At 42.6% G+C, this 13,947-nt stretch overlaps 2 protein-coding genes across 6 annotated transcripts in view; one reads left to right on the top strand and one right to left on the bottom strand.

Moving 5' to 3' along the window:
• LOC137320406 (zinc finger matrin-type protein 1-like) overlaps positions 1-5,958 on the bottom strand; it is a 133,719-nt gene extending 127,761 nt beyond the window's left edge. Inside the window, exons 1-2 of one of the 5 annotated variants that reach the window (XM_067982120.1) lie at positions 5,542-5,958; positions 4,739-4,849 (exon numbers count right to left, since the gene is read on the bottom strand). The gene's annotated coding sequence lies outside the window, so the exon portion shown is untranslated. The other 4 variants (XM_067982126.1, XM_067982130.1, XM_067982134.1 and 1 more) reach the window with 4 other exon arrangements.
• LOC137320463 (olfactory receptor class A-like protein 1) lies at positions 4,967-13,698 on the top strand. The gene is made up of 2 exons (XM_067982163.1): positions 4,967-6,103; positions 8,254-13,698. Exon 1 carries the CDS (start codon positions 5,047-5,049, stop codon positions 6,013-6,015), a length of 969 nt encoding a protein of 322 aa, XP_067838264.1. The 5' UTR covers positions 4,967-5,046; the 3' UTR covers positions 6,016-6,103; positions 8,254-13,698.
• The last annotated feature ends 249 nt before the right edge of the window (positions 13,699-13,947 follow it).

Raw genomic sequence — 13,947 nt, 5'->3', positions numbered from 1 at the left:
CACTACTCCTATTTTTTTTGTGAGACTGCAGTTATTGGTTATGGTTCTGATGTTGCCATTTACAGTTCATCTAGACCCATCTTTTGTTTCTTTACTAATCCCATTCCCACCCTCCTTACCTTGCACCATCATCCCTTTTGTCATTTAATCACTCCTGCCCTGCACCCTATCACAGAGCTTCCCCTTTGTTCTTTCCTCCTCTCCACCCCACCCCCCCCACTTTCCCTGGCTCTGTACTTGCTTAAAAACTGTTAACTCTTTAACATCTTCCAGTTCTGACGAAAGGTCTTCAACCTGAAACGTTAACTCTGTTTCTTTGCCCACAGATGTTACCCAACTTACTGAGCTTTTCCAGAGTTTTCTGTTTTTATTTCAGATTTTCAACATCTGCAGTATTTTGCTTTGGAATGATGGTTGAGATATAGGCTGCTCCACAGAGGCACTTTGTGGCCAGAGCCTGCAACTGCATGCAAACTCAATGTTATTTTTACCATTAACTCTCATTATACTATATACCAGCTATTGTTTTAGCAACTAACATTACATGACATTTAACATTAACAACCCCTATCTCATCATTACCTACAAGTATAACTGGTACTGCAGGTTAAATATTGACACATTTATAATGCACTTTCCCATTGAAATAGTATGACCTATGCATAGCAATGCATTTTGAAATGAATTATAGATAGACAGATATATACTTGGGTATAGAGGGCAAAGTGTCAAATTTGCAGATGACACAGAGATAAGCAATGTGGTTAACTCAGAAGAAGATTGTAGGTGATGTAAGTGGAATATAGACAGGTTAATAGTTTGGGCAGATTGAGGTCAGATAAAATTTGATGCAGTTGTGATGTAATACACTTTGGAAGGTAGAATAGAGAGAGAAAATATATACTAAATGATAAAACTTTAACCCTCCTCCAGTCCCTCCAAGGGCTGGTCATGAGAAGGCATGGGCCTCTGCACCCTCGACCTGTTTCCTTCCTCCCCTCCACCCTATTAATTTCCCTTAAAGAGACTTTGAAGCCAATGAAAATAAAAATTGGGAGAAATGTAAAATGGACTACCTATTCGCTATCATCCGATTTACACTATCGCACAGAGTCAAAATCTATCCCAATGTCTTCTTTACATTCAGAATCACATCCTGCGATTTGAGTTCTATTACATGCACTATGCAATCCAAGATCCTATTTACTTTATTTACTGCTGCGATACACTGAGCAGATAACTTCAATGATTTTTTCATCAATGCCCCAGTTCTTTTCCTGTGCTGTAACCTGGAGACTAATACCATTTATTTTATAGTCCCTAGTCTCATCACTTCACATTTGTTGACATTGAATTTCATTTGCCATTTCTCAAACCAGTTTCCCAATATTCTAACTGATAACACCTAAGAGACAGAGGAAAAGAGGTAGAGTGTTTTTCCTGAAAGCAAACAAAGTCTCTTTGAGGGAAATTGATGAGGCGGAGGGGAGGAAGGAAACAGATTGAGAGTGCAGAGGCCCATGGCCTCGCAGAACCCACCCATGAGGGGGCTGGATGAGGGTTAAAGGTGAGGTGAGTGAGACTGGAATGAGGGAAAGAGAGGGATATAGAGGTTGAGCAGGTAGTTCAAAAAGGGAGAGGCAGAGGTAGTGATAGGAATTAGGGTTGGTGATGGGAGAGAGAAATGGTAGGAAGGAGAGGGTGTGTTGGAAAGGTGAAGGGGTAGGAGATACTATGGGAGTGGGGGGTTGGGAATGCGTGATCAATGGGAGAAGGGATGGGAAGGGAGCTGCTGAGGATTGCTGGTCACATTTTTCCTGTAACCCCCACTGGAAAATGCAGTCTAGATCCCTCATTGGTTCCTTTCCCCTTCACACCATGCTATGTCATCACTTCCCTTCCAATATTAAGAAGAAAAGTAGAGAAAGACAGTGAAGGACAGAGATTGAGAAGCAAAAGAACTAGGTAGAAAGAAAGAGGAGAGGAGAGCGAGAGAGAGAAACTGCAACAGGAAGACAACAGATACAAGTAAGAGAGAGATCACATTTTCTCACTGTGTGCAACACCAAGAGATCCACTAGTACTAATATAAAACTGCCTTGTAACATCTTCTGTAAGCTCTCAGCTCCATGTCTTGAACATTTTGCATTCATAACCTCTGATCCCAATAAAGCCATTATTGTCACTTGTCATACATACCTCTAAATCCAATAATTTACTCTTAATAAGGTGTCAGTCTTGGCTCAGAGGTAGCATACTACCCTCTGAGTTATAAGATCATGGGTTCAAGCCCCTCTCCAGAGATTTGGGAACATAATCTAGGCTGACACTCCATGCAGTACTGAAGAAATGCTGTCTTTCAGATGAGATGTTAAACCGAGGTGACCTCTAAGGTGGACATAAAAGATCCTATAGTACTATTTGAAAAATAGCAGGGCAGTTGTCCTGACTAGTATATACAAAATTAATAAAAGAAATTAAGGATTGTATTAGATCCAAAGAGGAGTCTTATAAAGTTGTCAGAAAAAGTAGCAAGCCTGAGGATTGGGAGCAGATTAGAATTCAGCAAAAAAGGACCAAGAGATTGATTAAGAGGGGAAAAACAGAGTATGAGAGTAAACTTGCAAGGAACATAAAAGTGGACTGTAAAAGCTTCTACAAGTATGTAAAAAGAAAAAAATTAGTGAAGACAAATGTAGGTCCTTTACAGTCAGAAATGGGAGAATTTATAATGGGAATAAGTAAATGGTAGAGCAATTAAACAAATACTTTAGTTCTGTCTTCACAGAAGAGGACACAAATAACTTCCCAGAAATGCTAGGGAACCAAGGGACTAGTGAGAAAGAGGAATTAAAGGAAAATTAGTAAAAAAACAGTGCTGGAGAAATTAATGGGACTGAAAGCCGATAAATCCCCAGGGCCTGATAATCTGCATCCCAGAGTACTAAAAGAGGTAGCCATGGAAATAGTGGATGTATTAGTTGTCATCTTCCAAAATTCTATAGATTATGGAACAGTTCCTGTAGATTGGAGGGTGGCAAATGTAACCCTACTATTTACAAAAGGAGGGAGAGAGAAAACAGGGAACTGCAGACCGGTTAGCCTAACATCAGTAGTAAGGAAAATGCTAGAGTCCATTATAAAGGATGTGATAACAGGACACTTAGAAAATATCAACGGGATTAGACAAAGTCAACATGGATATATGAAAGGGAAATCGTACTAGACAAACTTACTAGAGTTTTTTGAGGATGTAACTGGTAGAATAGATAAGGGAGAACCAGTGGTTGTGGTTTATTTGGATTTTCAGAAGGCCTTTGATAAAGTCCCACATAAGAGGTTAGTGTGCAAAATTAAAGCACATGGGATTGGTGGTAATATACTGGCATGGATTGAAAATTGGTTAACAGACAGGAAGCAGAGAGTAGGAATAAATGGGTCATTTTCGGGGTGGTAGGCAGTGACTAGTGGGGTACCGGAGGGATCAGTGCTTGGGCCCCAGCTATTCACAATATATATCAATGATTTGGATGAGGGAACCAAATGTAATATTTCCAAATGTGATGTTATTCACTTCGGAAGGAAAAACAGAAAGGCAGAGTATTATTTAAATGGTGATAGATTGGGAAATGTTGATGGTGTCCTTGTACACCAGTCACTGAAAGCAAACATGCAGGTGCAGCAAACAGTTAGGAAGGCATATGGAATGTGGCCTTCATTGCAAGAGGATTGAGTACAGGAGCAAGGATGTCTTATTGCAGTTATACAGGGCCTTGGGGAGACCACGCCTGGAGTATTGTGAGCAGTTTTGGTCTCCTTACTTAAGAAAGGATATACTTGTCATAGAGGGAGTGCAGCGAAGATTCACCGGACTGATCCCTGGGATGGCAGGACTGTCGTATGAGGAGAGATTGGGTCGACTCAGCCTGTATTCACTCAAGTTTAGAAGAATGAGAGGGGATCTCATTGAAACATATAAAATTCTGACAGGGTTAGACAGCCTGGATGGAGGGAGGAAGTTCCCCCTGGCTGGGGGGTCCAGAACAAGGGGTCACAATCTCAGGATATGGGTTAGGACATTTAGGACTGAGATGAGGAGAAATTTCTTCACTCAGAGGGTGGTGAACCTGTGGAATTCTCTACCACAGAAGACTGTGGAGACCAAGTCACTGAATATATTTAAGAAGGAGCTAGATAGATTTCTAGACACAAAAGGCATCAAGGGGTATGGAGAGAGAGAGCGGGAATGTGGTATTGAGATAGAGGATCAGCCATGATCATATTGAATGGCGGAGCAGGCTCGAAGGGCCAAATGGCCTACTCCTGCTCCTATTTTCTATGTTTCTATGTTTATCCTTCAACCAACAGATTATCTGGTCATTTACCTCACTGTTGTTTGTGGGACCTTGCTGTGCGCAAATGGACTGCTATGTTTCCTAGATTACAACAGTGACTACATTCAAAAGTGCTTCATTGGCCGTGAAGCACTTTGGACTGTCCTGAGGCTGTGAAAGGTGATTATATAAATTCAACTTCTTTCTTAATATTTTCTGCATTCGTTAACAAAAACATTTGCCTTGAAAAATCTTGAGCAAGGTGAATTTCATCTGAACAAAAAGCAAAATACTGCGGATGCTGGAAATCTGTAAAGAAAATCAGAAAATGCTGGGAACCCTCAGCAGACCAGGCAGCATCTGAGAGTTCTGACCAAGGGTCCACATCTGAAATCTTCCCTTACCTGTTTCACTCTCCACAGATGGCAGCCTGACCGGCGGAGTGTTTCCAGCATTTTCTGTTTTGTGTGAATTTCGTATCTTGTATCACCTCCTTTTGCCGGTTCGGTTTCCCACTGAAACAAGAAAATAAAACAACTCAGGATGGACACACCTGAAGGGATGTGCTTGACCGTTTCTATGGCAATGTGACCAAGAGAGTACTCCCGCCGTCACTCTGTCACAGAATATAAATAACAATGTCGCCTGGTGGTACCGGGTGAATCATAAGGAAGTTTTTGCAGCCCCCAGAAAAGAAAAACAAAAAAAAGAAATGATAGAGGAAGAAGATATTCCCTTCATCGTGGTGTTTGTGACCACAATTGCACTGGGCACAACTGGGAATATCATCGTCCTTTTCGCGTTCATCAGCAATGCGGTCAAACACAAACTTTTCCCACCGCTGGACAGAGTGATCGTCAACAAGACGTTCGTCAACCTGTTGCTGTGCTTCTATCAAGGGATCCCCAGGGTGCTGATGTTCTACGGGGTCGAACTGTTCGAGGAGAGCGGCTGCATTATTCTCGTCTACCTCAGCTCTTCGCTCAGATCGATCAGTATCTGGTCAGTTTCCAATCTCAGTTTCCTCCATCTGATCAAGATCAAGAGACCCAATTGCCCCTTGGCCAATTACATCCGCAGCCACCAGAGCAGATATGCCAACGTTACCATCAGCGCCCTGTGGGCGACCAGCTTCATCTTCTACATCCCGTACACCCTGGACAAATTACGAGTATCGCAGGAGGATCAGAACACTTCAGTGAGATACCTGCCCAGCTCCAGCTGCAACGGCTTGTCCACCAGCCCGGCTTCCGATATCGTGACCTATATCTCAATAAGCCTCGACCTGATCGCCATCGTCTGGGTGGTCGTTTTGAACGGTTTGATCATCCAACTTCTCTGGAAGCACCAAAGGAGAGTAGGGGCTGCAGGACAGGGGTTGAATTCCGGGAACAAGACCCCCCTGCAGGCCACCAAGATCTTGGCCTCTTTGCTCTGCATCTATGTGACTTGTTGGATCTCGAACGACATCGTCTGGATTATGCTGATTGCAAAAATAGCCCCCGATCAAGCTCAGAGCCAGATCCTGAAATACACGTCGAGTTTTCTTTCCTCTCTCTACTACTCGGCCAGCTCGTACGTCCTGGTTTTTGGACACAGGAACGTCAAAGATGTGTTCAGTACAGTCTGCAAGCGTTTGAAGCGGAGGAAAACCACACATTTTGAAGATGTGGAAATATGAAGAACGGGCGTTATATTTCTAACAACTAGCAGGATAGCCAGCTCAAGGCAATGGACAGTTAACAATTTGTTCCCAGCCTACAATATGGGTAAGGATGGACATTGAGGATTATTGTAGTCAACTGTGTGGAATTAGTAAGAAAGTAACTGGAAATGGCTGTTCTGTAATTTAATTACAATGGAGGATTATATATACTGCCTTCATTTATGGTTTAAAGATCAACTTGCTGCTATTTTAAACCTTAAACAGGGCTTGAATCTGTTTGATCAAAGTGATGAGTGAATTCCTTACCCACAAAAGCGCAAATAGTAAAATAACTTCTACTGGATTAAGGGCGCTGATATACTGTCATTTTTATGTTGCCGCAAAGCAGCACCACAGTGGTAGTATTGGAGTAGATGGGGTGCTAGTCGGAGGTAGAACTATGCAGCAAAGGGCTAACCTGTACTCTGAGCTCCTGCCGAGCAACGCTCCATGTCAGAAGTGGAGAGTGGCAAAATGACCTTATAAATCCGAAGTCTAGGCCTGGAGTAGTGTGAGGCTCCCCAATCCCTCACATGAGGAAACCACTTTGATTTGACACCACATGGAGTAGAACACCAGTGCGGTGTAAAACTAGCTTTAAACGTGCTGGTGGGTCCCTTGGATCTCCTGGACACTACCAATTTATGCAGCACGTTGAGACTCTCAATACATTTAAAATTGGATGGGCAGGAGTGGAGCTCTGGGAATGTCAAGGCAGTGTCCTAGGCCCAACCATCTTCAGCTGCTTCATCAATGACCTTCCCTCCATCATAAGGTCAGAAATGGGGATGTTTGCTGATGATTGCACAGTGTTCAGTTCCATTCGCAACTCCTTAAATAATGAAGCAGCCCGCGCCTGCATGCAGCAAGACCTGGACAACATCCAGGCTTGGGCTCATAAGTGGCAAGTAACATTCGTGCCAGATAAGTGCCAGGCAATGACCATCTCCAACAAGAGAGAGTCTAACCACCTCCCCTTGACATTCAACGGCATTACCATCACCAAATCCCCCACCATCAACATCCTGGGGGGTCACCATTGACCAGAAACTTAACTGGATCTGCCATATAAATACTGTGGCTACGAGAGCAGGTCAGAGGCTGGGTATTCTGCGGCGAGTGACTCACCTCCTGACTCCCCAAAGCCTTTCCACCATCTACAAGGCACAAGTCAGGAGTGTGATGGAATACTCTCCACTTGCTTGGATGAGTGCAGCTCCTACAACACTCAAGAAGCTCGACACCATCCAAGATAAAGCAGCCCACTTGATTGACACCCCATCCACCACCCTAAACATTCACTCCCTTCACCACCGGCGCACTGTGGCTGCAGTGTGTACCATCCACAGGATGCACTGCAGCAACTCGCCAAGGCTTCTTCGACAGCACCTCCCAAACCCACGACCTTTACCACCTAGAAGGACAAGAGCAGCAGGCACATGGGAACAACACCACCTGCACGTTCCCCTCCAAGTCACACACCATCCCGACTTGGAAATATATCGCCGTTCCTTCATCGTCGCTGGGTCAAAATCCTGGAACTCCCTTCCTAACAGCACTGTGAGAGAACCGTCACCACATGGACTGCAGAGGTTCAAGAAGGCGGCTCACCACCACCTTCTCAAGGGCAATTAGGGATGGGCAATAAATGCCTGCCTCGCCAGCGACGCCCACATCCCATGAACAAATTTTTAAAAATGTGCTCTCTCCTGTGTCCTGGGAATTTGATTTGCAACCCGGCATAAATCAAGTTCTGCCAGACTGGATTTGATTCTACAACACCCGATATGGGACTGCACAGATGCATCCTTAGTCACTTCAAAGTACAATACAATATATGTAAGGTTGTTTCTTAATCGGCTATGAGATGACTTATAGCTTCTGTCACTGAGATTACATTGTTAGTGTATTTCATTACCCCGCACTCTGCTATTATTCTCCCTCAACCCCACTCAATGCACCATTACCTACTCTAAATCTTTCTTTCTCAGGGCCGCAAAACTACGAAACTCCATAACTCCATCAGTCTTCCCTTTCTGTTATAATACATCTGCTTTTAAGAACCAAACTTGTATCATCTAACTATTACTGATACTTGATTTATACGACTGTTTTCAGCCTTGAATGGTGCTCTGCACTGTGGTCCTTGTCCTTCCACATTGGTTCTTCAATTTAAAAATATGTTTTTGTACATCTTATAACTCTATTTTACAGCCTGCAGTAGTTAGCTATTTATGCCTTCATTGGGCAGCATTCGCTCATCTACATTGAGGAGTCCACACAAGTGCCAGACAATGACCATCTCCAGCAAGAGACTGTCTAAACACCTCATCTTGACATTCAATTACATTACCATCATTGCATCCCCTACCATCAACATCCTGTGGCTCACCATTGGCCAGAATCTTAAGTTAAGCAGCCACAAAAATGCTATGGCTACTAGAGCAGATCAGAGGCTGGGTATTCTGCGACGAGTGGCTCACTGACTCCCCAAAGCCTCTCCACCACCTACAAGGCACAAATCAGGAGTGTGATGGAATATTCTCCACTTGCCTGGATGGTTGGAGCTGCAACAACACTCAAGAAGCTCGACACCATCCAAAACAAAGCAATCCACTTGATCAGCACCCCAGCCACCAGCTTAAACATCCACTCCCTCCACCACTGGCGTACCGTGGCTGCAGTGCATCCTATCTTCAGAATGCAATGCAGCAATTCACTAAGCCTTCTTCAACAGCACCTCCCAAACGCAAGACGTCCGGCATCAAGGACAAGGGCAGCAGGTGCATAGGAATCTGCTCCAAATTCCAAGTTTCCTATAAGTCACGTACGATCCTGACTCGGACGTGTATTGCCATTACTTCAACGTCGCTGGGTCAAAATCCTGGAACTCCCAACCTAACAGCATTGTGGGAGAACTTTCATCACACGGACTGCAGTGATTCAAGAAGAAGGTTCACTACCTATTCGATGGCAACTAGGGATGGACAATAAATGCCGGCCTTGCCAGCAATGCCCAAACCTCAAGAATGAATGACAAATGTCACTGGTCCATAATAGAATAAATATTAAATAACATTTACCAAATGTAGAGCCCCCTGGATAACAAGGAGCATACAGGGTAAGATAAGGCAAAAAAGGGAAGCTTATGTCAGACACCGAGAGCTCAATACTGCAGAAAGCCTAGAGGAGTATGGAAAGTGCAGGGGTGAAATTAAAAAGGAAATTAGGAAAGCAAAGAGAGGGCATGAAAAAATACTGGCAAGTAAAATTAAGGAAAACCCAAAAATGTTTTATAAATACATAAAGAGCAAAAGGATAACTAAGGAAAGAATAGGGCCTATTCGAGACCAAAAAGATAACCTATGTGTGGAGGCAGAAGATGTGGATATGGATCTTAATTTGCGTCTGTCTTCACAAAAGAGAGGGACGATGCAGAGATTGTAGTTAAGGAGGAGGAGTGTGAAATATTGGATGGGGTAAACATAGTGAGAAAGGAAGTATTAAGGGGATTAGCATCTTTGAAAGTAGATAAATTGCCAGGCCCAGATGAAATGTATCCCAGGCTGTTAAGAGAAGCAAGGGAGGAAATAGTGGAGGCTCTGACCATCATTTTCCAATCCTTCCTGGTGCCGGAGGATTGGAGAACTGCTAACGTTATATGTTTGTTTAAAAAGGGAGAAAGAGATAGACCGAGTAATTACAGGCCGGTCAGTCTAACCTCAGTGGTGGGCAAATTATTGGAATCAATTCTGAGGGACAGCATAAATCGTCATTTAGAAAGGCACGGGTTAGTCAAGGACAGTCAGCACGGATTTGTTAAGGGAAGGTCATGTCTGACTAACTTGATTGAATTTTTTTAGCAAGTAACAAGGAGGGTCGATGAGAGTAACACGTTTGATGTAGTCTACATGGATTTTAGCAAGGCTTTTGACAAGGTCAAAAAAGTAAAAGCCCATGGGATCCAAGGGAAAGTGGCAAGTTGGATCCAAAATTGGCCCTGTGGCAGGAAGCAAAGGGTAATGGTTGACCGGTGATTTTGCGACTGGAAGGCTGTTTCCAGTTGGGTCCCGCAAGACTCCGTACTAGGTCCCTGGCTTTTTGTGATGTATATTAATGATTTGGACTTGAATGTGGGGGGCTTGATCAAGAAGTTTGCAGATGATGCTGTAGACTGCAGGAAGATATTAATGGACTGGTCAGGTGGACAAATGGAATTCAATCGGGAGAAGTGTAAGGTAATGCATTTGGGGAGGGCAAACAAGGCAAAGGAGTACACAATAAATGGGAGGATACTGAGAGGTGTTGAGGAACAAAGGGACTTTGGAGTGCATGTCCACAGATCCCTGAAGGAGGCAGGACAAGTAGCTAAGGTGGTTAGAAAAGCATATGGGATACTTTCCTTTATTAGCTGAGGTATAGAATATAAGAGCAGGGTAGTTATGCTAGAACTGTATAAAACATTGGTTAGGCCACAGCTTGAGTAGTGTGTACAGTTCTAGTCACCGCATTACAGGAAAGATGTGATTGCACTAGAGAGGGTACAGAGGAAATTGATGAGGATGTTGCCAGGGCTGGTGAATTTTAGCTATGAGAAAAGATTGGATAGGCTGGGGTTGTTTTTTTTGGAACAGAGGAGGCTGAGCGGATATTTAATTGAAGTATATAAAATTAAGATGGGACTAGATAGAATGGATAGGAAGGACCTATTTCCCTTAGCAGAGGGGTCAGTGACCAGGGAGCATAGATTTAAAGTGATTGGTAGAAGGATTAGACTGGAGCTGAGGAGAATTTTTTTCACCCAGAGGTTGGTGGGGGTCTGGAACTCACTGCCTGAAAGCGTGGTAGAGGCAGAAACCCTCAACTCATTTAAAAAGTACTTGGATGTGCACCTGAAGTGCCGTAACCTTAATAGCTACGGACCAAGTGCTGGAAAGTGGGATTAAGCTGGGTAGTTCTTTATCGGCTGTCACGGATATGATGGGCTGAATGGCCTCCTTCTGTGCCATAACTTTCTATGATTTGCCTTAACTGAAAGCTGCTTTGATCACAAGATGTGCAGATCTCAGACACAAAATGTTTTTTTTTGTATATTATCTTACTGCCGATTAGTCTAAACCACAAACTATTGTCCTTGATGAGTCCATGTTCCATGTGTACATGGAATGTGAGTGGTTGTAGCCCTTGTTTCACTATATGAAGGGCTGCTACTCAACTTCTGGCTCCACTTCAGTCCCATGCTCCTGATCTTTTGGCCGCCCGGTGCAGAGGGGTATGGGCAAGACGGAGGATTTCCTCGTGGGTCTGCTCCTGGGACTGGCCAAGGTGGCTATCCACAGGTCCAGGTTGGACGCGGCCGGTGAGGGTGGTCACTCTGGCTGTCTGCCTCTCTTCTGTGGCTTTGTCTGCGCCTGGGTAGCCCTGGAGAAGGAGCACTCGGTGTCCACCGGTACACTTGAGACCTTCCGCAACCAGTGGGCACCGCAGGGACTGGAGTGTGTAGTGGATAGCGAAGAGAATAATATTATTTAATTTGATAAGTTTCCTTCGTCTTTTGTATGATTTGGGTGTTTATTACTTTTGCCCCTCTAAAAAGGGGGCACTTTTATTATATTTCTTTTATTTGGGTTGATGATACTGGGGCAACCCAGTGTCTCTTAACGTGTATTTTTAGAAAAGGTAAAATATCATGGCATAATCTATCTATATATAATACTGCTGATATTATTTCCTGCTTTTTTGAGTTATTTTCTCTGTTTAGGTCCCTGTGCCTCATTCTCCAAAGTTTTTCTATTTTAATCCATCGAATAGGGGACGTATAGGTTTTGATATAAGCAACTCACAGCTTTGCTACATTTGAGATGTATAATTCTGCATTTGTTAATTTTTTTTTAAAAATGAACCTTTTTGCTTAGCTAATATGTGCACACTTAATTGCTTCCTGAATAGGGCACTCTCATCAGCACTGTACATTTGTTTAAGGTTTAGTGATCTATCACCATTAAAGGTTACATAACAACCAGCAGATGAGACCTACTGGATAGCTCAGGAGCTACCACAAATTCACACATGAGCTCTAGTCATTTTTTATATTACACAACTTGTCAAAACATAATCTATTTTTAACACTTGTTAGCCTAGCAATTACATTGCGGAATATTACCAGATGCAACTACTTTAGCTAATATTTTAACAGAAGGACATTCGGGTGGACTCTATCTGAGTATGAGCCTAGAACCTTCTGACCCTCAGTCCAGCACCTAAACTGTGCCACCCAACATATACACTTGTATTGATGTAAAAAATGTAATATTTTTATCAGCCATTATGATCAAAACCTTAATTGTTACTTTTTATACCAAGTGTGGTGACGTGATTGTAATGCAGAAGTTGTATTTACATGTTCGACTCTGTGAAATGATACTACAATGTAACTCTGTTATAATGTGACATCCAAGCAGCTCAAACCTTTTAACACAATTTATTTGAGACATTAAAAATTAAATCATTAAATTCCCACAAACTTTTGATGATTTATCCAAAGTAAACATAAATTCATGGGATAGAGTGAGTAAGCCCTAAAATACTGGTGATGTAAAGCCCTGGTTGACGACTGTCACAGCTCACTGTAATGATTGGCCCAAAATTCCTCTTTTGATAAAATGCTTGTTTTTTTCTCCAAAGTTAAACAACCTGCTAATGAAATCGTGGGAACACCTTGCATTTGAAACATGCAATTGTTGAGAATGTTTCCTTCATTGGCAAGTCTTTTATGGACAGAAACAGGCAGTTTTCTTTAAAAGAACAATTTAACCCTCTATATTTATTTCATTTACAGTTACATTCTCACTTGTCAAAGTATAATGTATATTTTAATGATCGACCCTATTGATAGGCAGAGTTGACCATTGCTTACTGAGCCATTCTGCATGAAATTTGCGATTTCCTCGTCGGTACCCAATACAATTTCTTCAAGTCCTTTTGGACTGCCAGCAGCCACCAATTTCTTAAGTTTGTGAGACATCTGCCATTGCTTCAGTTGCCTCTGGCTGCACGGCACTGTGATGCCACACAAAAATAACAAATGCAAAGGCGGACAATTCAATTTCCACCAAGCCAAGAAAGAGTCGATAAGAGACTTTCCACAACTGATTCACGTCACAGTAAAACTGTGCTACATCTGTTAGTGAGCTCATTATACACAATACACTGCTGAGCAAATACACTTTTGGAACAAATCACCATATTGAAGCTGCATATTGAAGCTGCTTTCAAATATCAGAACATGTAAGTAAATGGAAAGCGTGGAAATTAAACCTGCCAAAGGTTTGCATTGATCAAAGCCATTCAAACCTTCAGGGGTCCCGAGCCCTGATTGGAGGTCTATGTTTGCATCCAAGTTTATTCTTTCTGCACCTGCAGGCTTTCTTGATGAATTAGTAATAGCACAACAACACAATAAAATCCCTTCAAGTCAAATCCTCTGTTCTTGCCGATTGCATAAAAAGGTAAAATATCCTGTTCATATTCTATTCATTGTAGTATGATTGATTTTACTGTACTGATGTTTGTAAATGTCTAAACCATGCATTGTGGAGCTCTAGATTCCAGTTACAAAATGTAACATTATTATATTGTAATATAGCTTGTTTTCAACCAGTGCAGCATTGTGTGTCATTTCTTTCCCAAACCACAATTCACATATAAAGAGGGATTCAGCATCTTTAACAATCTGCACAATGAGAGCATCACTGTCAGTGATTGAAAAGCACAGAAATTGTGCAGCAAAAAATAAAGCCCAGTATTGAGTACCAAATGTTGAATAATGGATACTGGAAGTTATACAAGGAGCTAATCTAATTGAGGATGCCATAAATTGTGAGATGTTGAATGGATTATGAAAGAGTA

The sequence above is a fragment of the Heptranchias perlo genome, chromosome 1 (genome assembly GCF_035084215.1).
Source record: "Heptranchias perlo isolate sHepPer1 chromosome 1, sHepPer1.hap1, whole genome shotgun sequence".
In the NCBI taxonomy this organism is placed as follows: Eukaryota; Metazoa; Chordata; class Chondrichthyes; order Hexanchiformes; family Hexanchidae; genus Heptranchias; species Heptranchias perlo.
Note: the sequence above shows the minus strand (reverse complement) of the source record. Positions and strands in the feature narration are given on the sequence as shown.